Here is a 24,481-nt window from a genome sequence, read left to right as displayed (position 1 = left end):
TACTAATACCAAAAGAAATGTATGAATAGACCCGATGTGTATTAAATAGTAGATATCGACTAATGTAATTCGTGCAGAAAACCCCAGAAGCACGTGACTCAAGGAAACGGAAGGAAGGTCCCTAATATATGTACAAGATCCTAGCTATATGCGCATCTCTGAAATGGATAGCGCTATAGTTATAAATGATTTGGATGTCAAATCCATGGTAGCCGAGTCTGTTGCCTCGGGTACAGACATCGAGAGAGATCCCGCGCAGCAGGGAGGTTATCGACACCAGCGATAGTTACAGGTCAACCGTATAATGTGGGAAACGCGAGGAAAAAAAGGAATCGATCGTTCAAGGTGGGCTGTATGGGCGCACTCTATGCGCACTTTTTTATCTTCTCGGACTTATTCTCTGATTGCACCCGATCTCCCATGCAGAGGGCTTTAATCAACCGAACGCCGGCGTCCGCGGTGTCCTGGGCGGCACAAGACCAGAAGCGCTGCTCACTTGATGTCTCATGATGACCGGGGTGCAGGAACTCCTGAGAGTTCGTTCTGACATCTGTTCCCGTGGTATAAACATTGACACGGTCTTCGAAGCGGACGCGTTGTCGACCCTTAGGAGATGTACTTCGTGTAAGGGAGTCCAAATAGTTCTTGCGAAGCGCATATCGTTTGGCGGCCTCTTTGCGAAGCGAGCCGGTGGCGATCTTCTCCACAGCCGTCCGTACAACGAACCGGAGCCCTAGATATGCCCACTCCGCCGCAAGGAGGATCAAGAGGAGAGTGGATAAACGCACGTCGGCCATGTTGCCGCGGTACAGGTAAACGATGGCTGCAGTGGACAAAGTTCCGAGCCAAGTGAGAATCTCCAATCCTTGGAGCGACGGCCCAATGGAATCGGCTCGGATGGGGGGCGGCCGCTGGCATTCGAGACTCAACTTGAAGAAGTCTCCCCGCAGCTCCAGCCAGTTATTGAGTAGAAAACCGAGCGGTACCAGCGGCCATGACGCGCCGAAGAGTGCTAGATACCCGTACTGAACGCACATCTCTAGTGTATCGTCGTGGACGTTGTACTCGTCGGCTTCAGTCTCGTTCCGGACTCTCGACAGAAAGGATGCCTCAGCCGGGGAATCGTTCAAAAGCTGGTCGGTTCGGTAGGAATAACGACGGCCTTGTCCAGCAGGCACATTCTTTTGTCGATAGTCGCGCCACTTCTGCATGACCACTCGTTTCACGTAGGGCAGCACAATCTCCTCCCCAAAGCTCATGACCTGTCCCATCACCGAGAGGTAAATGACCTCTTGTTGCAACCGCGAGGGATCAATATGGACTCGGCGGGTGTCGAACGCCGTTGCCAGCTTTCCAACGCGGATCACATCGAGATACGGCAGCAGTCGGGCGCCAAATGGGACATAGACAAATGCCGTGAGGATCGTGGGGAGGAAAGAGGTGATGAAGTTCATGACGAAGGTTTTTGTGGTCTGTGCAATGTCATACTGGTCCTGGGTGCGATAATTTTCGTAATCGGTTAATTTGGTGGCCATGTCCGTCAGGGTATCGTTGATCCACGGAAGTGACAGGGAGAAAAGGACGGTCGGAAGGAACTCGAGGTATTCCTTGAATGGGCCGGTGTAGACTTCCGAGATTAAGATTTCCATGGCGAATGTCACCACGATCAATGAACCCAATGCGAGACCGGCAATTGAGGCAAAGGGCAGCAGCAACAGCTGGCGAAGAAATTGTTTGTGCGCCGGGAAAACACGGACGGTCTCCCCCGTGACAGAGTCGCGTACTTCCTTGTCCCATACATACTGCGGGCGATTCACTTTCAAGGCCCCCACGCCCCGGACGTTCCATCGGAGGCTGAGGTCGGTTTCTCGGATTTTCCAATACTCGACAAACACGATGCACCAGAGGCAGTTGACCAGAGCGGACGTAATCGAGTAGGGTCCTAGATAGAGCCATGTAAAGATGCCCCATGCCGCAGGGAAGACCAAGAACGTCGAGTAGCATTGGATGAATGCGAAATAGTAGGCGACCTAGATTCACGGCACGTTAGCGTCGTACACCAGGCGGATGTAGTCCGGAAATACCTTCTCTCCATACAAGGCCCGAATCGCATCCAGATCCTCTGCGTTTAGCAATAGCGTGTGACTCCATTTGCGCAATAATTTGGCGTTGGCGGTCGGATCATGCAAAGGGAAGGTGCTGGCCACGTTCTTCCACGGGCCTAACTGCGCGGTGACGCCCGCACCGCCGAGTGCCTTGGACCAGGTGACGGCGTGGTATACGGATCGCAGTTCTTCAGCCGGTGTTTCGGAGTCGATCGAAGTGTGCTCGTCGCCGATGGGGAGTTCGTGGATAATTCCATACAGCCAATCCTTTACTCTAGACGGTATTAAAATCTGGTAAAAGCGGGGTAGAGAAAGTGACTTGTCCTACCGAGATTTATAGACCATATTCCCCAGATGGTCGCGGGGGACGCGGATGCACAGCAACAACGAAGCGCCATAGCCAGGGCGAACTTGCACTTGTAATTTCGCATCTTGCAGATCTTTGATGAGGGTTCGGAATTCTTCGATGGCCTTCAGCATTTCTGGAGAACGTCAGCATGTTTAGCGAGAGCGGCTTTCACTCGACGATCGGATTGATTTAGAGAAGAACATACCAGTATCCTCAAACTGGTAGTGGATGACCCAATCCACACCAAAGTTGTGGGCATCGGCCGCATCGAGTTGGCGGCTTCCCGTAAGCAGACCCATGTCGACTGAGGGATGTTGTGCCAGAAGGTATAGTAATAAATTCATTAGAGGGGATTTAAGGTGTGATGGTCAGGCGGTGAAGGGTTGTCCGCATATCCGCGGTTCGGTCAACGAAAAGTCCCTGCAGAAAGGCAGGGAAAGGGAAGGGAGGAAAGAGAAAGGAAGAGAAAGAGATAAAGCGGTTAATCAGGGTTTGTCTGGGTGCAAGGGGTGCGCCCCACGGACATTTTAAATATTGTTTGTCGATCTTACACAACATTAACATTCCTGGACGGTAAAAAATCGACATAACGATAAATAACTAATTGTGAGTATTAATAGCAGTGTTGTTCTTCTCCCTGTTTGGTATCCGTGGAAGTAACGAAGTGACAACCGAGGATCCGTGCCAAGCTTTCAGCCCTACAAGGCAATTGGCTCTCAGAGTCCAAAGTATGGAACCTTTTTTTCCTTGTTGCCAGTTGCCCTGCAGCCTCGCGTATTCTGGACGGATTCCGGGAATGGAGGAGCCATGGATGAACCTCGGAATATTCCCCAACGACTCGTAAGCAATGATTCCCATTATTCTTACACTCCAAGGATGTATCCTGCAAAGGAACAGAAATATCCCGACCAAAGAACAACTCACCTACTTTATTAGGAAATGGCTGTCATTGTCCAAGCCACTGGTGCTACACAGTAATTTCTTCATATGGCAACTAATCCTGCAAGCGAATTAATTTAATTGGTATGTGGTTGCCTAGAGGGGAGCTATGGCTCTCCCCCGGGGGTTTGCCTCTAATCTGGATCCTTCCACCTACCCACATGATCGATGTTGTGCCTCACAGGGGAAATGTTTCGTCTCCACTGAGTTTCTGTACGGATGGATACTCTGTTACGATTTCCATATATAGATGCGCTCCTTTCAGAACATGCCGTTTGTTTCATACCAGAACGGTATGATACCAGTAAAGAGGAATCGTACTCTGATTGGGAATGTTGCTGCCTGCGCAGAAAAAACAAGTGCCTTACAGGTTCCATTGGCGTCACTCACCCGAATCCGGTTTAGTGGCAACCCCAACTACTTTTAGCCGCCGGTAGTTTGGTGGAGTGAAATGGGGGTCCTGCTATTGCCAGCCAATCGTTTCTCAATAGTGGAGGAATCCTTACGGGAGATCGCGGATACTTCTCATCTCTTCGTCTGTGTCCAATTTCCATTCTTCCAGCAATGATCATGGTGTAACGGTGTAAAATATGATTTGCGAAATAGACGCTGCCTGTACTCCGTATGGCACTGAGAAATCAGCCAGTAATTTATTTTTCTCGATATACCATTTTTCCTCCCCCAGCATTGAAGAACGCATGTTCTTAGTCAGCGGGAGGCACAGCAGATGTGGACATAATGTATACCTTCATTTCCCTCCCCTTCATCTCCATCTGCATGTGTTGCAACCCCTTCCATGAGCCGTTTCAATAAGTTACCGATTGACTCTCCTATCTTCCGACACTCGCTCATTGCGACCTTTGCATCGAATAAATCCCTTCGCCGTCCACATCTTCAACCGACGGTCGAGTACTGATCGCCCTCAACCGAAAAGAGCTCTAGCGCCGCTGTTTGCTGACCGCCCAAGTTCACCACCGCCTTTCTCTCAACTCCATCCACCTCAATGCTCTGGGACGCTTGTGAAATCATGGCTCGTCGTTTCTTTCCTGGCCAGAGTGCAGCCTTTGGCTTGAGTCTGCTGCTGTTTACCTTCATGTTCTTACCCACGCTGGTCGTGTTGTTGGCTGTGATCGTCTTCTTTTTATTCTATTATCCTCGCTTCCGAAAGCCGGTCCACGAGCATTAGTCCGATACGAAACCAGAGGAAAACAAAGCAAGAAAAAAAAAAAATTTTCAGTATGATGCTCAGTACCAGGAAGCAGTCGTAAAATGGCGCTAACAGCTTCTACAGATCCGCACTGTACAATATATGATGCATGGCGCATGATGCATACGATTGATTCGATAATCACTAATGGCTGAGTTTGGCGCGGAGTAATACGTTGTTTTTTTTTTTTGTCAATTATGTACTATACTTTTCGACTGGGTTCTGATGACGTTTACATTTCCTTATGGTCTTTCAGTTGATGCATACCTCCGATGCTGTTTTCCTTTGAAAGGCAGCACAATGAAGATATCGATTCTATTTCCGGAAAGGCAATTACCCTGCCAGATTGTCTTCCTGTTCCTACTCCATGTTGCGTACTGCAATCCTTATCAATGCTCTCAAGTCTACTAGATATGCTAACTTAACTATTTCCACCTGGAAGTTCATTGGACTAACTTTCGGCACAAAGCTTGGCTGCTTGGGTTATGGTGCTTCTTGTGCAGCTGCAGAGCTTGAGATTTCTGGTTCACACCGCCAATCAGAGCTCCTGGAATAACAACATGTAAAGGTCGAGAAATGACTTCAAAGTCTAAAAGAATCACCCTCGCCTCCCAGGCAACTGGTAGGATACTGTGGAATAGATGGCTGCATGTACCTTCACTATGACCTCTCCCGTCAACAAGTGATAAGGGCATCTATTGAGTATCAACCTGTGCATAGAACATGCCGAGATTACTATATCTACTTATGTTCCCGTCAAAACATGGTTCCCCTACAACTAGCCGACTTGGTGCGTGGTGCGTTATCAGTGTCACATGGTTAGCCACCTGCCTGCCTATCTCAACATGACTGAGACGTGCGCGTACTGCTAGCTACCCACCCCCCCCCTTCCTTTAGTGCAACGCTGCGCAACCAAGAGACTCAATGTCTCCAGCGTGGCGGCCCCTTGAGTCTCAAAAACAGCGAGATCGACCTTAAACTGCTTTACAATCCAATTCCGCAACTCAATGCCCAGAAGGGAGTCCACCCCTAGCACCGAGAATGGTCGATCACGCTCAACCGACGAGCCATCTTGCATCGTGATCAGAGACTTCGCCAGCTTCTTGATAATCGCCTCGGCAGCAATTTGCGCCGCTTCCTCCAGGGACGCTGACGCCGCTATTTGCTCTCGATCACTGATAGCATGCTGAGCGCCCCCGGAACCAACACCAGCACCGGCTCCGACCTGTTGCCGATTCCCAGCTAGCATAAGCTGCTGCAGCATAGGCTGCCTCTGATAATCAATGCTCTCCAGCCCATCACCACGATCCGTCCCCAGACCAAACGCAATCTGCGCCTCACGAGGAGTTACCGACTCCCTTGCCGGATCACAACAATAGTCCAAAATGCCGTAGAACTTAGCCCGCGTAATCGGCTCAAGGGTGCCGTACGCGAGAACGCGACGCAGCAAGCTAGGATCTTCTGCCAGGATCCCGTCATCAACCATCGCGCCGAGGTCTAGCGCAGTGGCCTTTTCACCTTGGCTGACCCGGTAGCGGGCTAGTGCGTCTTCGTACGTGTTCCCCGCGTCATAGTTCGCTTGTCCTTTTATTCCGGCTAGACCGGACGCCGAGGACAGGAGAATGAAGAAGTCCATCCCGCGAGGGAGGACTGAGTGGAGGTTCCACGATCCGAGGGACTTGCAGTTGACGGCGTCCTTCCAGTCGTGGTAGGGCATTTGAGAAAAGAGGCGGTCCTAGGGATGGGTTAGTGCATGGACAATGGCAACACCGTATGTAGGCTGGAAAGCAGAAATTGTGATGCATACTATCCATTTCAAATTGAGGTTTAAGGTCCGTCACTATAGAAAGAGCGCAAGTTGTAGCTGCCACTGGTAAACCCCGACCGCGGGTTCACCACTGTCACAACTTCTGAATTTTAGAAGCCGGAGGAATAAGAACGGCCGTCTGATGACTGATCGCAATCAAATCCATCTTCTCGTCAAACAGCAAAACCTCCATATCCATCCGTCCATTCAGAATGCGCTTGCATTCATTTCGCAGGTAGAGCTAGCGAACGCCCTCAGAAGGCAGGCGTTGCTTGATCTCCGTGGACAAAGTCAACGACACATTGACCATTCTGGCCTTGAGCGTCTTGGAGCCGTCCTCCTCCAGCGCTCTCCAATCTTCTCGACCTTCCTCGCGCGCCTTCTGTTGTTGCTCAGCAAACTCGAGCGTGGCCGCTATGCTTCCCGTCGATGGTTTGCCGTCTATGGGCGAGAACAGATTCTCTTGGACAGGAAGGGGCATTTCCACTATGAATTGAATCATCTCGTTGGTCCATCGCGCATAGGTGTCGGTTCCTGTTCCTTTCTGCACCAGAGAGCCCTGCGGGTGGCAGTCCCAGCCCGGTTCAATCCACTGCTCGAAGAAGGTGTCTTCGCGGCGCGGGGTTCTCGGGATGAAGGCCTTGGCGTAGGAATGTCCCCGGCGGAACCCATCCGAGTAAAAGGCGCAGTGGTAGGAAATCCAGTCGGGATGGCTGTCTGTCTCGAGTTTCGTGAGGTCGATGGGTTTGGGCTCCGGCGAGGGACGCCAGCCCGTTTGAAGCGTCACGCCTTCGATTGAGAAATTGGTGAGTCTGACAATCCCACCCTTCCTATTAGTGCTTTCTCTTTCTACAATTTATTCGCCAATCTATGTAGGTATCTACTCACACCAGATCCCCCGAAGTGGTAAGCTTATCACCCTGGAATGACTCGACGCGCAGAGTGGACCATCCCTTGCCGATGCTCACCTCTCGCAACGTCATCGTCATCGGCTTGGTGGGGAACACAGGGCGATAGAACTGCACGACTGCTGAGCGGAGATCAACTTGATGCTGCATCTTAGGATGGTGGCGGGCATAGTGGAGGGCATATTTAGCCATCACACAAGCGATGTAGCCTCCAATTGTCACTGTAACCCAGCCCGGCGAGGCGTGTCAGTCCGCGCTCTTTCTCACTCACTCACACACACACACACACACACACACACACACAAAAGAAAAGAAAAGAAAAGAAAAAAAGAAATAAGGAAATGCTGGAGGCAAAATGTCTGTTACGTACCATTGCCTATCCCAATGTCTGAGGGGAGCTGCAGTGTGGTTGAGGGGCCGCTAGATGGCTAAAAGTCCAAGGCTTGGGATAGACTTGTGGGAGGAGAAGTAGCCATGATGTATGTCTAAGTTGCTGTAAAAAAGTTTTGCTGTCGACTGCAGCACGGGGAATACCTTGGAGGTACTTGATATATGAGAGAGAGAGAGAGAGAGAGAGAGAGAGAGAGAGAGTAAAGACAAAGAGGGGTTGGAGCTGAATACTAAAGTACCAAAGGAACAACGGAGCAAAAGAAACAAAAGAAACAAAGAACCCTGTTTGCCCCTTGTCTGGCTTACGAAGCCTCCCCTCTTTTTCTTTTTTTTTTTTTTTTTTCTTTTCTCCTCTACGTGACCAAGTTCCACCTCGGGTATTCGATCACATATATATATCATTCTAAACCTCGGGCCCATGGAGAAAAGGACCGTAACCACACAACAATGGATACAAGTCCTGTCCGCGTTTGTGGTGTTCCTGAATACCTGGTTAGTCGTTCTTTGGCGCTATATTATCATTCATCATACAAGGAAAAGCGACACAGAATCAGCACAGCGCTTAAGGACCAGGGCAGGGGTATACTGCTATCGTTTGGTACAGCTGGTTGCAGAAGTGGTGCAAATGTTTATACTCTTAGACACTTCCAGGAACCCTCATATGAAACACGCTAATCTTCTTTGGTAAGTTTTTCCAACAGCCTATGTTACGTGATTCTGTATTGCATAGTAAGGCGCTGTCCCATGATTAGAATACTTTATAATACCTATAGCCCCCCGTACAGGCGCATTCTTCATATCACATAGAAACACAGAGAAAATAAAATTGTCAATGGACTTGTATTTTGATTATGAGCCAAGTGACTCGTCCCGAAATTCCCAGTCATCTAACAATTCAGAGAACAGATCATTCCAAAATTCGGCGTCCTCCGCGTAAAAGTCATAATCTCTCATTTTCCCCCGCAATATATCAAGCGGCCTTTTAAGGATCTCGACCCGGCGCTCCAATTCTTCCAGAGAGAGATCTAATGGGCTTTCACGTAGATCCTTGGTTACGGCGACCACCATCCCCAATAGCACGGCAAGACTATCCAGCCCTTGTGCGACTAGACCTCGGTCACGCCCCAAAGAATCATAGCAATCTCCATTATACCAGAATACATGACCATGCTCATTCTCCAGCATGACTAACTGGGTATATACTTCTCCGAGACAAAAACTTAGAGCCGGTACTTCATCATCAGGATCATATATCCCATAGAGCTCTTCGCCCGTATACCTACACAAGCTGTCCCCCTTGTCGGCAAACGTTTTCAAGTGGGTAGAGTTAAAACCTATGCGGGGGAGCTTGACGGAAGGGAATCCGATATTGATCAGAAACTCTCGGGCCGGTTTGTTTGTTAGATCCACTGGAAGATCAGCCTCCTTAGGTCGCCAAAGTGATCCGGGACCAAACTGTTTTTCCAGCCAGGCTTGGTTTGGGGCAGCGTCTTGAAGGACATTGTGCTAGGTAATCATTAGCAGCTTGATCCAAACCTTGGGAGATCAAAACGTACTATGATTGATTCGAATATTTTTGGCTGACTCTGTGGTCGGCTGAAGACATGGTAGGCCTGCTGACACGTCTGAGAAAGAAAATATGCATCGGCGATGGAGTCGAGGCTGCAGTATACCAAAAGGAGAATCTCTGGTGGAAGGTTTAGGAATCCAGATATTTCTTGAGCAATTGTCACAAACATCCGTAACCGATAATCAGATTCAGAAAGACGGCTCAATCTATATGTCAGTGAGTTGAATTGTTGTGGGAAAAATGTCTCTTGGCACTTGATAAGTTCCCGCACAATGCGTGGCTGTTCTGCCGCTACCACGGAAATGCCCTCGTGTTTTTGCTTGCAATACACTTTTAGCGCACGGAAACCATACTATTTCTGTCAATCAGTGAATAGAACGGACTTGGTACCTCAGGTAGGGTTCGGCCTAGGTCCCGACAGCTTGGATGGGTCCATTCCTCACAAGAATTCCTCGTTCCCGGATCTCACTTATTCCAAGCAAGGATAGAGGATGGAGACTCTGGTATCTTCTGCTCCTTTCCTAGCCACTCACCGGGACTAGAAAGAACATTTGGGCACGCTCACCCACCTCAATATTCTTTTGAAATACCCACTATCGAGATCAGAAAGTCGCAGGGGGCCAGAACTTTGACCGTGCACTCGTCCGAGTCTATACGGCCATCTTGAACTATACTGCCGAAGACAACAAAGGTCAGAACGAGAGTTTCAGTAGTATGTTGTCCTACGAAATCCACCCAAATCCATCGCTGACCACCCCGCAGCTAGTATGTACCATAGCATCCTTGCGATTTCCGACCATCCACTTCAGCAATTGAAGGGAAAGATTGAAGAGGAGCGTCTAGGCGCAGAGAAGTGGGCAGACTTCACAAACACCCTTCGTGAGTTGATCGTTTAGCAAAAAGACAGAAAGCCTGCTCATCGAATACAGGAAACCGCGAGGCGGCTCAAGACGCTCTCAACCTATTAGATAAGTCACTTAATATCTTGAAAAATGTGAACTCCAAAGTGTTAAGTAATATATTCCAGATCCAATGGGGCATAAAGCATGCAGGGACTAACTGACTATTCTAGGCGATGAAGAGTACAAGGTCTTAGGGTGGGTGTCAACTGCACCGTTCTCTGACGCGCAGACGAGAGCCCAAGAGAGTCGGGCTCCCGACACGGGAAACTGGCTTCTTGAGATGAAAGAGTACTAAGATTGGAAAAGGTCGTCTGGCAGTGTTCTCTGGCTCCCAGGGATTGGTATGCCCTGGTAGTCCTGCTGGGGAAGCCGTCGCTAACGTACATCATCTAGTGGGCTGCGGGAAAATCCGTCCTCTGGTAAGTTGATAACAGCAATATGACCAGGAATAGATTCTGACTATCAGCAGCTCTACTGTCGTGCAAGATATCGAAAGTCTCTGTAAGGAAGACGCGTCAATGTCCCTGGCATATTGGTACTTTCAGTTCAGTTATGATGAATCCCAAAGCGTGGACCGTATGATGAGGTCTTTCGTTCGACAACTTAGTCGGACGCCGCTTGCACCGTCCGTTAGCAAGACCTGGGAGGAACATAGCAGGAAATGAAGCCAGCCGGACCGGAAAACAACGATGAGCATGCTCGATGGCGTACTATCGAGCTTACCCGGAGACGTTTACATTATTCTTGACGCCCTGGATGAATGTCCACAAAAGCCAAACCACCGTGAACGAGAAAGCCTTCTCTCTTTGTTGGTCAGCATTGCCGAACGGTAGAAGGAAAACATTCATATATTGACCACCAGTCGCCCGGAGCAGGATATAAGCCAGACAATGAAGAGCTTTCCTTCAATCAACCTGGAGCAGCGACTAGCCAAGGATGTTGAAACTTTTGTCCGCGCTCAGCTCGACGGGGGAAGTCTCCGCGAGCTGGATGCGGACACGAAGGTGTTGGTAATCGACACTCTATTGCTCTCTCGAGAACGGTACGACACGCACACCAAGCGTTCAATCCCCCATGCACGACTCCAGATACTGATCTTCAATGTCCAGGCGCTTTCGTTGGGCTGATCTACAGGTTAAGAGGCTGGAGGAATGCCGAACAGACGACCATATGAAGGAGGCACTGCGCACGATTCCGGACTCGCTCGAAGCCACCTATCAAACCATTATAGACAATATCGCAGAGCGGGATCGGTCCATCGCACGTGGGATTCTGATTCCCATGTGCTTTTCGGCCGCGCCGCTGGACTTGCAAACCGTGGCTGATTCCGTGTCACTACGGTCTTCGCGCCATGTCATGGACATTTGTACTACATCATTGCTCAGCACATCGGGTGAGGAGGTTCGATTGGCCCACTTTTCAGTGAAGGAATTCCTGGTCTCGGAAGATGCCGTTGGGAATATTTGCCGTTTCTCAGAGCGTGCTGCCAAGGATCACCTGGCGAAAAAGACGGTTGACTGCATTTCTTGCCAGACGGAGGAATTGAACCAAGAAATGGCGGCCATAAAGCCTTTCCTTGCATATGCGTCTTGTCACTGGCAGGCATATGTCGCAGCTCTTGTCGACATTAATCCTCAAAACGCAGACCTGGGACGCAAAATAGATAGCCTGTTCACCGAGCCAACAGTGTACTTTAATTGGTCACGCATAGCCGATAGTTATGCGATTACCAATGACAACCAATGGAACAAACTCCGCAGCGAGTGCAAGCCAGCTATCGATCGGGCTACTGAAATGGGGTTAGTAGGGCCCGTGGATACTCCGGTCAACCAGGGAGCAGACCCTTTGCAATCCTGGAAGGCCATGTCATGGTGTCCGTTGAAACGTGCTGCCCTTGAGGGCCGCTTGAAAATAGTGGAGTTGCTCTTGAGGAAGAATATTACAATCTCTACCGAGCTCGCCAAGGCCTTGATCGGTCTCGTGAAGCACGATGTGGAAGTAGAACACGCATTGGAAGGCGTTCTGAAGGCCTTGCTGGACCGGGGGGTTCTGCAAGACACGGCACGAGGCCCCAGCGAGTCTATTTCAGAGCACATCGTTAGTTACGCGATGACAAATCGATATTCGGGATTGCTAATCCTGAATATATTCCTTGATTGGCGAGATAGGGGTCTAGTATCAGTACCCATCACTGGCGACGTTATGCGATGCGCTGTCGTTTTTTCGTCCCCCGCCGAGGAAATGCTCGAGTTGCTCTCTAGAAGATCACAGGAGGGGTTCTATATTTCCCCTACAATGTTTATCGATACGGGAGGGCTGCCGATGCTCTTTGACGGCATCGCTGCCCTTGCACGTAGGCGACCGGCGAAGCTTCCTCTCTCGGATGCCCTTTTAGAAGGAATGGCCATAAAGTGCGACTCTGCCACCATGGATACCCTGCTCCAGGCTCGTCCCGACATCAAAGTGACAGAGAAAATCTTGGTGGCAGCTGCACAAAACAACCTGGGTGTAGATATGCTCAAGTTGCTGTGGCCGCTGCGAGAACCCGGTGCATCAATTACCGAAGATGTCCTGACTAGTGCTGCAAAGAGCAGGTCACCAATCATTTTGAAACTCCTGATCGACAAACTTCAACCATCTGTGCAGTTGACAGAAACAGTCATGAAAAGTATTATAGGGAATTGGGAGTGTGGGCTGTCCATGATGAAGACAATTTTGGATGACCCGCGCGTTACATTCGAGGTATCTGAACCATTAATTTCAATGGCTGCTTCAACAACCCAGGCCCCGCTGGAGATGTTGGACCTGCTAGTCAACAATAGCGAGACCGAAGTACATATCACTGAGGACATAGTATGCGCCGCTGCAGGAAACATCATCTACTCATCATCTGTTCTGGAATATCTTTCTCATCTGGAGGCCCGTCCCCTTCCCGTTACGGAGAAGGTAGTCATGGGTGCAATCCGCAACCCGAAGACTCTGGAAATATTGTTCGAGAAATGTCCCAATGCTCCTATTACTGATCGCGTATCTCTGGGGGCCTGTTCATATGCCGACCAGATGCGTCTGCTTCTGGACAAACCTCATGGTGTACTCCCAATTGAAAAAATGGTAGAGAAGCTTTCCAACAACTACCTGGATTCCTGTGTGGTGCTTGACCTGCTGTTTGAGCGAAATATTTTGACTGTCAATGAACAGCTCGTGGAAACCCTGGCCGCAAGCTATGGGCCGTTGAACACACTGCTTAATCAAAGGCCAGATGCTCCAATCACAGTGAAAGTGTTACTTCAAGCGGCCAGGAATCCCCGATCCATACGTCTATAGTTAGACAGGCGGCCCAGGGACGTCAAAATCACGGAGGAGGTTATGATTGCCACCACAAATCAGGAGAATGCCTAGAGATCATCCAAGGCATATCCCATCGCACGGGGTCAGTCCCTATCACCGAGAGACTCTTCCGAGAGGCCATGAGCTATGGCCAGGTCGACGTGGTGAAATGGATGTTTGACCAGCGTCCGGATATGAACATCACTATTGAAAGTCTCTTTCATGAAATTTGGCAGGACGGCAGTATAGAATGGCAAAGCAGACTTGCTGCGTGGATGGTCTTGTCCAGCCATACGGGAAAGTCAGAAATATCGACGTCTTTGCTTGAGACGTACCAATATAGTGCAGAGCACAAGGAAAACTATGACTTCGATGAGTTTGTCCACGTATTTGGTGACCTAGAGGTGTCCGAAAGCGAACGGGTGGCCGAGATTGTCTTTGAACGATGCAATATTCCAGCCGTGGAGGACTTTCTGAAACACAGGCCCAAAATAATAGTCACAGACTCCTTGGTTCAGGCTGCTGAGAAGAATGTCATCGCAAATAGAGATGCTCTGATGTCGCTCCTGGAGAAGAGGAAGTAAAGCTGAAGACTTCACAGGTTTGCAAGATATGTTCCCACATGTCAGCCGGGATGCCATGTGGTGCCTGTCTCACCAGCCAACTGGCTCAAGTCGCCCTTCTGTCGAGCATAAGGACTTTGAGGATTAGAAGATGACTTTTGCTTTAGTCCGAATGGCGAGGTAGGACGTAGTTTGTGGTGTACTGAGGAATGATTGGTGGTAATCGCGGGCAACAACCTGGAACAACTGTTGCAAGAAGCCAGACTCATCGCCATCTAACGGTTATTTCTTTGTGGATATGTGCTCCCCTGCGGCCAAGCATCAAGAACCCTTTTTGAGAAGCGTATGACACGTGACCATATAAATCTGGAGGAATAGTCCCAAAACACCAAGCTCCACCGGATAACGCCCTTGGCTAGGTGAGGATTAAATAGGTCACATCTGCCAGGTTCTGTCATGGGCTGTTACGCACAATATACAATGCTGTCTCTAGCAGAATGCGCTATATAAGGCGTCTATTGTGATCTAAATGTGTAACAATCATTTTTTTTGTTCTCGTCCACATACTTATAATAATGGTATCCTTTCTATTGGAGTTGTTTAAAAAGGAAGCAATGGACTAAAACCACATGAGCAGAACTTTCAGAATCGTAGTATTTATCGCTCGAGCTTTACCATACATTCAGTTGGTTCTTTAGGCGCATTACCTTCCATCCTTGGCCACGCAATTTAGATTGAGAGTTGGCTCCAGTGCAGCGGTCCACCGTGAGAATTAACCAGAACCGCAATGGTCTCGGAAACCTAGAGTCAATCTAGTATTACAGTGCTGATCAGTAGAGGTGGCATTCATATTGTGCTCAAGCGCTGGGCTGAAACTGACCAGTCCGCAACAACTTACCGCGGTTGGGAAACTGTGCCGCTCTTATGTTTCACCAGTCTGATGGAACACCGAGACCGACAGTTTCCCTTCGATATAGTCTAATTGTTTCATGATGATACCCTCCCAGGTAAGGTCCCACTTGAACAGGATGCCACTTGCTTAGCATCATACCACACAAAGATCACGACTTGTTCTTTGACTTGCTCCAATAGTTTCAACATGATCCTATGCCTTACTCTAATAGTTTCAACATGATTCTATGCCTTGCTCTAATTGTTTCAACATGATTGAATGCTGGCTGGAGTCTTCCTCGGGTAACACTGCCTTCGTATATAAAAGCCTTGATTTCCAGTCAATCATTGACTTCCTTGCGTGCACAAATCACTCTAGTGAAGAGAACAAGCAGCGAGATGAAAGTCCAGATTGATCAGCTTTCAGGGCTCCTCTTCTGGGCCTTACTCTGCCTTGTGACGCAGGTCGTTGAAACATGCCCGCTCTCTTCCTTTTCATTTTCTATGCATACTCTCAAGACTCGATCACCATTCCAGGATTATTCACCTCGTGTGACTAACTCACGTGGACCTGGAACTAACTCCTGCAAACTCAAGTCCACATCAGCCGCTCTCAGCGAGGGCCTTCAGTGCCACAGGACAGTCTTTTGCTCCAAGTACAGGTACCATCAACGCCTATATGATATTCGTTGATTTCCCTGATGCACCAGCCTCGGATACTACTGAGGAGCTATACCAGCTCTTCGTTCCTGGTGCACCAGACTGGTACAAGCATTCTTCCTTTGGTCAACTCAGTCTCAATATCACTGCCGACACCTCTCGTTTCTACCGCATGCCCAATCCGTCCACCTCCTACCCGTATGACCGAGGCATCACCGCACAGCTCCACGGAAAGTACATCCAAGATGCACTCAACTCGGTCGGTCAAGCCATTGATTTCAGCGGCACTGATGTTCTCTATATCGTCCCGACCAAGGCAGCCAAGCACATCTCGTTCTCGCCTACCTACATGGGGGAGCTAACTGCGGGTGACGGAACAGTCATCGGTAAAACTGTCACCTTTGGTCAGGATGCTCCTGACTCATGGGGCTTCCTAGTCATGAACCACGAGACCGGACACACTATGGGACTGCCGGATTTGTATCCCTCGAATGGCGGTAGGGCCACGATGTATGTTGGCGGTCATGATATTATGGGTCTGATTAGTGGTGGACTTCCGGATTACTTTGCATGGCATAAGTGGAAACTGGGATGGTTTTCCGACGACCAATTTGATTGTGTGGATGGTGCTGGATCGACAACACACACTGTTACTGCGGTCGGAACTAAGGAGGGTGTTAAGGCAGTAGTTGTGAAACGGGATGAGACTACCGCTATTGTGGCTGAGGTCAGGGCCAGGGAGGGCGCGGATATCGCGGCTTGCAGTACAGGAGTACTTGTCTATACGGTGTCAACATCCACAGCTTCCGGTCAAGGTCCAATTCGTGTCCACGATGCGACCCCGAATTCTGGTGGATGCGATGGGGAAGAATTAAATGATGCACATTTCACAACCGAGGCTGGTCGAGACGTTTTCGTTTCAGAAGATGGTGTCCAAATCAAGGTGGTTTCTCAGAATGGGGATGTCTATACTATTGAAGTTGAGGCCACTTGACTACAATTTACGGTTGGTATGGATTTTCTTTGGCCCCAGGAAGCCTGTGTCTCTCCAGCTTCATTTGTATTCTTTTTATTCAGAGAGTACCTTTACCACAGTTGATCTTTCTTTCCATGGACCAGGCTATAGGCTAGCTCCGTGCGTTCCCATACCCAACAGACCTCTCATTATCATCCCTCTCAGTTATGTACAAAGAACTAGCTGGTCTTGAGGGCACTTTAGATACAGAGCTCGGCACCATGATTCCAGCAGAGCAGATTAGGCTTTTTACCCGGTCCATGGAGGCCAAGTTGGATATCGTGGAGGGAGGAACCCACTATTTTAGTGCCACACACCCGGAAATCGTCAATGAGGCCATTTTAGATATGGTCGAGAGGTACAACGGCACGAAATCGATGATATTGACCCGTTGAACATTCGAGCCGGGCAGAATAACATGCACTTGATGTTATACTAAACTTCTAGCAATATGCAGGGAAAATAAAATCATCTCTACAACCATAGTGTTTTGAAATGGTTGCCGTCAAAAGAAGGGACAGGTTTGTCAACAGGTGACTACGTATTACATGTAGGATATAGACTTCAGAACAACCTTCTGTAGATTGTAGATTATTATTGATGGTGTAAAGTCTATATAGGTTATCCATCTAAAACTATTTAATATGTTTATCAAGTAGATTTGTAAAGAATCATCTCGAGCTCGATGTCAGCAGATATTTATTGAAGGGGACTTGTTAAGTTATTATACAGGCGTGTGTATTCCATCTACTCTAAAATAAAATATATGTGAATGTTCCCGTTGCCACTGGTTGACTAAAATAGGAGCGAAGTATGATAACATTAACGATGCACCTGCCTGCCTTCAAGGACTCTACTATGTGCTACTGATTCTTCTTAAGCGGCGTTGGTAAGCTCTTCCAGGACAGCAGCCACTCCACTATCTCCCGAAAATGGCACTGCGTCGACTTTGCAAACAGTACCAGGCTCGGGTAGAGTGCCGTCATTAAGGTACGCCATTATCGCCTTGACAGTACACACAGAGCCTTGCGAAATGATCGTGTGCTAAGCCCGCCCCGTTAGAAAGCCCATGGTGAAAATTGAGAAATTGTTAGGGGTGTTAAAACTTACTCCGTAACCTTCCTGTTCAAGTACCACGCTCCCCTCAAAGCCCTCGCTCATCTTCTTGGCCGAGACGAGCGGCGTGATGGGGTCATGCTGGGTGCTGACCAGAAGGACCGGGTTCTGAGTCTTGGCCTTGAAGTCGCCGGTGTACTGCTCCTTCGCTGGCATTCCCCAGCGCGCACACTGCAGCGCACTAACGTCGGCGATGTCGCCCGCAATCTTGCTCAGCTCCGCCCGCGCCTCGACACCCGGGAGCGCATCCTCAAGGGTCTCCAGAGGCTCCTGGTTGTCGCTGCACTTGATCCCCTGGATAGCATCCGCGTCCGGAGTGACTGGCAGGGGGGCCACGAGGTCAGGAAGAATGCCCGTGATGTTTCCCGAAAACAGGATGTCCAGTTTCTCGGCTAGTGTGGGCCACGTTGCGGGGAAGTACAAGGCGTAGTGGATCGTCCCCTTGATGGTTGCGTAGTCGACGATGTATCCTTTGCCCTCCACGGATACGGGGATGGGTTCGGACTTCAACGCCTCCATCGCCGCGTAAATATCTTCCTCAAGCTCTTCGGCCGTACGGTTGCTGGCGATAGGGCACTTGTCCTTGTTATCCACACACTGGGAGCAGAACCCGGAAAAGGCGCTGTCCGCACCAGCAACCTGTTCTACATTGCTATAAGGAAGCTAGGTGTTAGCCAGAACTGCACATCATCATCGTCGCAAGGGCAGAAACAAAGCATAACGTACATATGGTAGTACTCATGCGCATTGATGACACCATCCAGGACAGCCTTGTCGATCTTATCCGGGAACATGGCAATGAGCGTCGATCCGAGGAGCGTTCCGTAAGATTGGCCTAGGAATATGTCATCAGTAAAAATAGTGTGGTTTGAATCCTTTGCAAGCAATTGCTACGTACCCCACCATCTGAGCTTGCCGTCTTCCTCAAGGGCGTCGACCACTTGCATTATGTCCCGAGCTGTAAAGGCCGTTCCGATAAGGCTTCCCGTCTCGTTTTGCGCGTGAGCGCACGCATCTGCTCTGTTTTTAGCCTCGGCCCAGACCTGTCCGAGGGCAGTATCGGAGGCGTTTGTAGCGAAAGGGGCCCTCAAGGCGGCTGCGATTCGCTCCTGTTCGTCTTCGAAGCAGGAGAATGGAAGTGTGTTGCCGGTTCCTCTGTCGCACGTCGTTAGCTTTGCTGTAGCTGTCCGGGGTCCGAATTGTTTCTCACTCACCGAGGTACCACGTTAACGACGTCGTATGAGCCTCCGACAAATCTATCCAGGGTTAGGTTAGATTTCCATTTGAGACAATGTCATGCGATATGTTACGCGTACATGCTCAAGACAGACCCCAATAAGGACATCTCAGCGACACCGCTAGCTCCCGGGCCACCAAAGTTGACGAACACGCTTCCCTTCGAGGGCTGGTTTGGGGCCGGAGCCCTTAGGATCTCGAGGTCGAGCGTCTCCCCGGAATCAGGCTCCGTGTAATCAAGAGGAACAGCGAGGCTACCGCATTCTAGCTCCGTTGTCCCGTTCACCCCGAGGTCGCCGCAAGGTTTCCACTGGATCTCGCCGTAGCCCCGAGTGCCATGGGGCGAAGCTCGTGAGGCCGCAGGCGCCGCGGCAGCGCAGGCCACAAGACCAAGAAGATATGAAGAAATTAATGTCGACATCTCTCTAGAGAAACACAATTATAAGAACAAACGCAAGAGATATCTGGCTAGAAGGTTCAGTGCAGATACCAGTGGAATTGAAAGTTTCTGCGCGGTCTTTTAAATAACTACTTCGGAGCCAAAACCCTTATGGGAGGGATGCTTGGCATTGCGCTCCAACCAAGCTGAACGGCGATCTTGAGGCTGAGGGCTTCCAGCTTCCTGATAGGTGATCCCTCTCTCGTATACTACCGGATTTGGCGAAACCCAGCGCTCTGCGGGTCCACACGTGATTGCTGACAGCGAAGACATGCATTACTATTTCCCTCCGTGCTTACCAAGCGCTCGTATCGTACCCGATCTGTTTAGTTGGGTTCCGCGGAAGGTTCTCCCTAAGGGCCCTGAGGCAGTGAGGCCAAGCACAAAGCGCAGAATCACGACGCTGGAGGGAAGGTTGCCAAGATTGCACCGCCCCGCTAAAGGTTGCCAGCCCGATCTGCAACCTTATTGCCTCTTCCGCTCGAGCATACTTACGGAGTACACCGACCCTGCTCAGGCCTCCATAGTCCCGGTGTAATGGCAACTTGCCGACTCTTGGCAGTAAGAAGAACAGCGGAGTATTTACCCGGTTGTCTTTGCTGACCTCAACACCCGCTCGCTCGGTCGAGCTTCGGCAACATGGCCAGTTGCCGATGACGGTACAAAGCTGATTGCTTCCTATATCAACAGAGCCTCTGCCAGTACTCACTCGTGCCATTTCCTCTTCAACGAACGTTCATTGATTTACATTACCAACAGCTAATCATACTCGACAGCATGAGCCAATCCAGCATCTTGGACCGACTTTCAGCGCTCGACACCAACACCGTGTCTGATGCCTTAGATTTCCTCGGCCTCAAAGGAGCCACATACGGCCTGCGACCACTCTGGGACTGTCCTAAGATAGTTGGACGTGCCAGCACAGTGAAAGTGGGCCCCAAGACTGATACTGCTCCCACAACACATCTACTTACACCGGTCATCGATGCGGTAACGACCGATGATCGCGTTCTTGTCATCTCGGGCGGCATAGATGGCATCTCATGTTGGGGTGATATCGTCGCCAATGCATCGAAACAAAAGCGTATCCGGGGAACCGTGATCGATGGTATGAGTCGCGATATTGACGGCAGCCGTGAGGTTGGGTATCCCGTTTACGGTCGTGGAGTCACCATGATCAGTGCGCGCAATCGCTTAGTGCAGGTCGACTCCGGCACACCCTTGCAAGTGCGAGGAGTCACAGTCCACCAAGATGACTATGTAATCGCCGATCGTTGCGGGACAGTCTTCGTCCCGGCTCAGCGTATTGAGGACGTCCTAGAATTTGGCGAGCGGATCGACCGTCGCCAGGCTAAGATGGTCGATGCCGTTCGAGCCGGTCAGCCGGTGTCTGAAGTCATGCACGACAAGCAATTCGAAGCCATTCGCGAAAATGCACCACTATCAACAGTCTTGCCAGTCGCGCCAGCCTCCAAACGAAACCCCAAGCAAGCTAGTCCCGAGGATCAAGAGTTAGTAGCTCTTTTCGCCGATTCAGACACCCCTGGTGTCTCTGATGCACTTGATAAACTCGGCATTCCGGGACAGGCGTTCGGTATAATGCCTTTGACCGATTACAAAAAGGTTACCGTCGGGCCGGCCTTCACTGTTCGTTACGTACCCGCCAGCGATCCACCTGGAAGTGTCGGTGATTTTATCGACGAGGTTGCCATAGGTGATGTCGTGGTCATCGATAATGGTGGTCGCACAGATTGTACCGTCTGGGGCGATATAATGACGCAGTACGCTGGGTTACGAGACATCGCTGGAACTGTTATCGATGGTGTATGCCGCGATGTGAACCGTGCCATCGACGATGACTACCCACTCTTCACGGCTGGACGCTGGATGCGAACTGGCAAGGATCGGGTTCAAGTGGGAGGTGTCAACGAGTCAATCGGCATCGGCAAGGTTCGTGTCAACCCTCGCGACATCGTTGTCGCCGATGCAAATGGTGTCGTTATTGTCCCGCGAGATCGCGCCCGTGAGGTGGCCGAAGTCGCACGAAGGATCGAGAAGAGTGAAGCTGGCATCCGGGAATTGATCGCTAGCGGTGCTACGATCGCTGAGGCGCGAGAGAAGCTTGGTTACCACACATTGCAGCGTAAGGTTTAAGGGTTAGCTGAATAGATTCTTAACAGTTGTTGATTGTGGAATGACATCTTGAGCATAATTGGCCTTAAGATGGAGTGCCCTACGAGATCGCTACTAAACTGATACTTGTCACTATATAAACGGTGTCTATACATACAAGCTAGGTGCAAGATTGAGTGGGTCCAGATAATCTATCAAGCTGTCGTTTTGGTACAAAAGGTTTTTGGAATCTGAGGTTTAGTCTATAGATGTTCAAGGATGAAGACTTGATACAATATTGCGTGATAGAAACGCCTCATTCCACCCGCACTAGACAAACTTATGTCCAAACGCAATCCGATTTTCTGGACCTAGAAGGTTGTGCAGGAAGCGAATTATGCAGTGGTGAACCAGTATAAATGCTGATTCAGAATAGCCGATGTTTACAAATCAGAGTGGGGACCTCCGGAAGCTTCCGGTGATAAAGAAGCGAGGGATGCTGCCATGCATCTCCGACTGAACAAAAATATCACCTTGATTCAGAACAATGAAGGAAGCTGTTGTTGATAAATCAGTCACTGTCGCGATCCGTGACGTTGACATTCCCGTCGTGAAGCCTGGCCAAGTGTTGATCAAGGTGGTTGTATCTGGCACTAACCCTAAGGATTGGAAGGTGCCAACATGGCAGCCCGATGCGCCTGCTGCAAACCAGGGAGATGATATTGCTGGCTACGTCGAGGCTGTGGGAGAGGGAGTGCCAAATTTCAGAAAGGGTGATAGAGTGGCCGCTTTCCATGAGATGCTTACAGCCGGGGGCAGCTATGCAGAGTATGCCATTGCCTGGGCGCACACGACCTTCCATCTACCCGAGGAAACCAGCTTCGAAGGTATGAAGAATCTTGATTGTTTGTTTTCGTACTCCGATTAACATCAAACAGAGGGCGCCACGATTCCTCTCGCTGCAATGACATCTGCAATCGGACTTTTTCAGGAGTTGAATTTGCCTCTTCCTTGGAATCCTGCAAAGGAGTCGCTACCTCTGGTTGTGTATGGCGGTTCTTCAGCTGTAGGAGCTTTCGCGATAAAATTGGCTCGTCTCTCAAACATCCACCCTATCATCGCAGTGGCCGGCAAAGGCACCTCGTACGTCGAGACTTTGATTGACCGCTCTAAGGGCGATACGATCATTGACTACCGTGAAGGGGATGAAGCGATTCGCAAAAACATCAAAGCTGCTGCCGGTGGCCTGCCAATTCACCATGCATACGATGCGGTCTCCGAGAAGGGGTCCTACCGGAACTTAGGCGCAGTGCTTACTGCACCAGCGAAGATCACCGTCGTCCTTCCAGGAATTGATTCTAAGGAAGTTCCAGAGGGAGTCCAGCTGTTAAGGACAAGTGTTGGATCAGTTCACCAATCTGCAGCTGCAGGACAGACGGTCGGTAACATCGAGTTTGGCGCTGCATTCTTCGCCTTTTTCGGCTGGGGATTGGCCCAGGGTTGGTTCACGGGCCATCCCCACGAGGTGCGCCTCAACGGATTGGCAGGACTTGAAGAAGCATTGCAAGACTTGCAGGCCGGTAATGCTTCAGCAATAAAGTATGTTGTGCGCATCGCCGATACCCCAGGACTGTAGGGGGTGCAACGATTTGACCTCGGCGGAGGCCGTCGCAGCATGAGTATTATCTGCGTTCCGGAACGGTTAAACTGTTAATACTAACCTATCCAGGTTAAACTGAAATACAAAGAAAGAATAAATCTATTTTAAAGGGTGCAGCATTGGAATACCTAGGTTAGTTAATATTAGTCTACCTAACTTACAGTTTCTCAGCTAAGGCTTGTGCCCAATTTCATATTGTGTGGCTTTTATTAATATAACTGAGAGCATGTCACGGTGTCCGGGCAGGCACGCATTCCGGTTAGCTTGCCGTAGGTCAATTATATAGTTATGCTGTGACAAAGACACGAATCTGAGCGAGAGCCCCTTTGTTGGAGGTTGAGTTTGACCTTGGGTAGAGTTTGTAAAAACACTGTAGAATATAGCCATAGTCTACTGCCTATTTAAGTAAACTTGTTTTGTGCCTTTAAGGCACCAACAGTTAGAAGACCCCAAAGGAACAACCTCCCACTCCTTAATTTGACATAACCTGACTAATGCCCCATATAGTCTCGGGACGATAGATGCCATAGTATTAGAAGGAGCACATTTATGCTCCGTACACCATTTTGGAGGACTTTTGCCGAGACCCGCTAGAGGTGGCTGTCGGGGTCTTTTAGTTTTGCCGTCGGCATATAACTATTTCCCCGTTATTGAATGCTGAATATCTCGATTGCTCTCCCATGCCCAAAATGTCACCACATCAGTTAAAATTCCAAGTTTGTATTCCAGCGTTGTCTCTTCTAGACGTCTTCGTAACAACAACGATTTTAGGGCTTCGGTCGATCTATCACAGAACACTCCTAATACAAAATGTCATATACATCAGCCATAACAACCGCAATTCAAAACCCGCGGTTACGACTGCTTAATGCTTTACGAACCAACTCCAAACCCGTCATGACTTTCCTGGGGCTTCCGTCCTTTCGCACGGCGCAAATTGTCGCTCAGACGGGCGTTGATGTGAGTATTTCCCGATGTGTGGTAGTTTCAATTACACACCAATAATCGTAAAGGGCATCATCATCGACTGTGAGCATGGTCATATAAGCGACGATTCCATGCACAGCTCGACTGCCGCTATTGCTTCTTTGGGAGTATCGCCCCTTGTTCGTCTCAGAATGACTCACGCGGATTTAATTAAAAGAGCATTGGATGCTGGTGCACAGTAAGTGACATACCAATATTGGCATTCCAGTACTAAAGAGTTACAAGCGGTATCGTTGTACCCCAAATCAATACAGCCGAAGAAGCCAGGGCCGTTGTCTCTCATGCCAAATTCCCTCCT

At 49.7% G+C, this 24,481-nt stretch overlaps 10 protein-coding genes across 10 annotated transcripts; 4 read left to right on the top strand and 6 right to left on the bottom strand.

The window, feature by feature from the left end:
- Positions 1 to 365: 365 nt before the first annotated feature.
- On the bottom strand, positions 366 to 2,753 carry AO090011000165 (anoctamin family protein; the record flags this gene model as incomplete). The annotated part of the gene is made up of 4 exons (XM_001825792.3): positions 366 to 2,030; positions 2,085 to 2,379; positions 2,434 to 2,587; positions 2,660 to 2,753. The coding sequence occupies 4 exons, from the start codon at positions 2,751 to 2,753 to the stop codon at positions 366 to 368; spliced, it is 2,208 nt and encodes a 735-aa protein (XP_001825844.3).
- Positions 2,754 to 5,468: 2,715 nt separating this feature from the next.
- Positions 5,469 to 6,317, bottom strand: AO090011000164 (beta-ketoacyl reductase; the record flags this gene model as incomplete). Its single annotated transcript, XM_023232818.1, has 1 exon — positions 5,469 to 6,317. The coding sequence occupies one exon, from the start codon at positions 6,315 to 6,317 to the stop codon at positions 5,469 to 5,471; it is 849 nt and encodes a 282-aa protein (XP_023093388.1).
- A 331-nt stretch (positions 6,318 to 6,648) lies between these two features.
- On the bottom strand, positions 6,649 to 8,125 carry AO090011000163 (uncharacterized protein; the record flags this gene model as incomplete). Its single annotated transcript, XM_023232817.1, has 3 exons — positions 6,649 to 7,237; positions 7,686 to 7,735; positions 8,012 to 8,125. 3 exons carry the CDS (start codon positions 8,123 to 8,125, stop codon positions 6,649 to 6,651), a joined length of 753 nt encoding a protein of 250 aa, XP_023093387.1.
- Positions 8,126 to 8,554: 429 nt separating this feature from the next.
- On the bottom strand, positions 8,555 to 9,444 carry AO090011000162 (uncharacterized protein; the record flags this gene model as incomplete). The annotated part of the gene is made up of 2 exons (XM_023232816.1): positions 8,555 to 9,211; positions 9,262 to 9,444. 2 exons carry the CDS (start codon positions 9,442 to 9,444, stop codon positions 8,555 to 8,557), a joined length of 840 nt encoding a protein of 279 aa, XP_023093386.1.
- A 1,834-nt stretch (positions 9,445 to 11,278) lies between these two features.
- Positions 11,279 to 13,501, top strand: AO090011000160 (uncharacterized protein; the record flags this gene model as incomplete). Its single annotated transcript, XM_023232815.1, has 1 exon — positions 11,279 to 13,501. One exon carries the CDS (start codon positions 11,279 to 11,281, stop codon positions 13,499 to 13,501), a length of 2,223 nt encoding a protein of 740 aa, XP_023093385.1.
- Positions 13,502 to 13,608: 107 nt separating this feature from the next.
- Positions 13,609 to 14,145, bottom strand: AO090011000159 (uncharacterized protein; the record flags this gene model as incomplete). The annotated part of the gene is made up of 2 exons (XM_023232814.1): positions 13,609 to 13,771; positions 13,925 to 14,145. 2 exons carry the CDS (start codon positions 14,143 to 14,145, stop codon positions 13,609 to 13,611), a joined length of 384 nt encoding a protein of 127 aa, XP_023093384.1.
- Positions 14,146 to 15,637: 1,492 nt separating this feature from the next.
- Positions 15,638 to 16,612, top strand: AO090011000157 (M6 family metalloprotease domain-containing protein; the record flags this gene model as incomplete). The annotated part of the gene is made up of 1 exon (XM_001825786.1): positions 15,638 to 16,612. The coding sequence occupies one exon, from the start codon at positions 15,638 to 15,640 to the stop codon at positions 16,610 to 16,612; it is 975 nt and encodes a 324-aa protein (XP_001825838.1).
- Positions 16,613 to 17,380: 768 nt separating this feature from the next.
- Positions 17,381 to 19,406, bottom strand: AO090011000156 (uncharacterized protein; the record flags this gene model as incomplete). Its single annotated transcript, XM_023232813.1, has 6 exons — positions 17,381 to 17,428; positions 17,744 to 18,401; positions 18,476 to 18,584; positions 18,648 to 18,904; positions 18,964 to 19,005; positions 19,066 to 19,406. The coding sequence occupies 6 exons, from the start codon at positions 19,404 to 19,406 to the stop codon at positions 17,381 to 17,383; spliced, it is 1,455 nt and encodes a 484-aa protein (XP_023093383.1).
- A 795-nt stretch (positions 19,407 to 20,201) lies between these two features.
- On the top strand, positions 20,202 to 21,578 carry AO090011000155 (RraA family protein; the record flags this gene model as incomplete). The annotated part of the gene is made up of 1 exon (XM_001825784.1): positions 20,202 to 21,578. The coding sequence occupies one exon, from the start codon at positions 20,202 to 20,204 to the stop codon at positions 21,576 to 21,578; it is 1,377 nt and encodes a 458-aa protein (XP_001825836.1).
- A 505-nt stretch (positions 21,579 to 22,083) lies between these two features.
- On the top strand, positions 22,084 to 23,172 carry AO090011000154 (zinc-binding alcohol dehydrogenase family protein; the record flags this gene model as incomplete). The annotated part of the gene is made up of 2 exons (XM_001825783.3): positions 22,084 to 22,423; positions 22,475 to 23,172. The coding sequence occupies 2 exons, from the start codon at positions 22,084 to 22,086 to the stop codon at positions 23,170 to 23,172; spliced, it is 1,038 nt and encodes a 345-aa protein (XP_001825835.1).
- Positions 23,173 to 24,481: the final 1,309 nt, after the last annotated feature.

This window comes from Aspergillus oryzae, chromosome 7 (genome assembly GCF_000184455.2).
Source record: "Aspergillus oryzae RIB40 DNA, chromosome 7".
Taxonomy (NCBI): Eukaryota; Fungi; Ascomycota; class Eurotiomycetes; order Eurotiales; family Aspergillaceae; genus Aspergillus; species Aspergillus oryzae.
The sequence above is the reverse complement of the archived record's forward strand: the minus strand, read 5'-3'. Positions and strand labels throughout refer to the sequence as shown.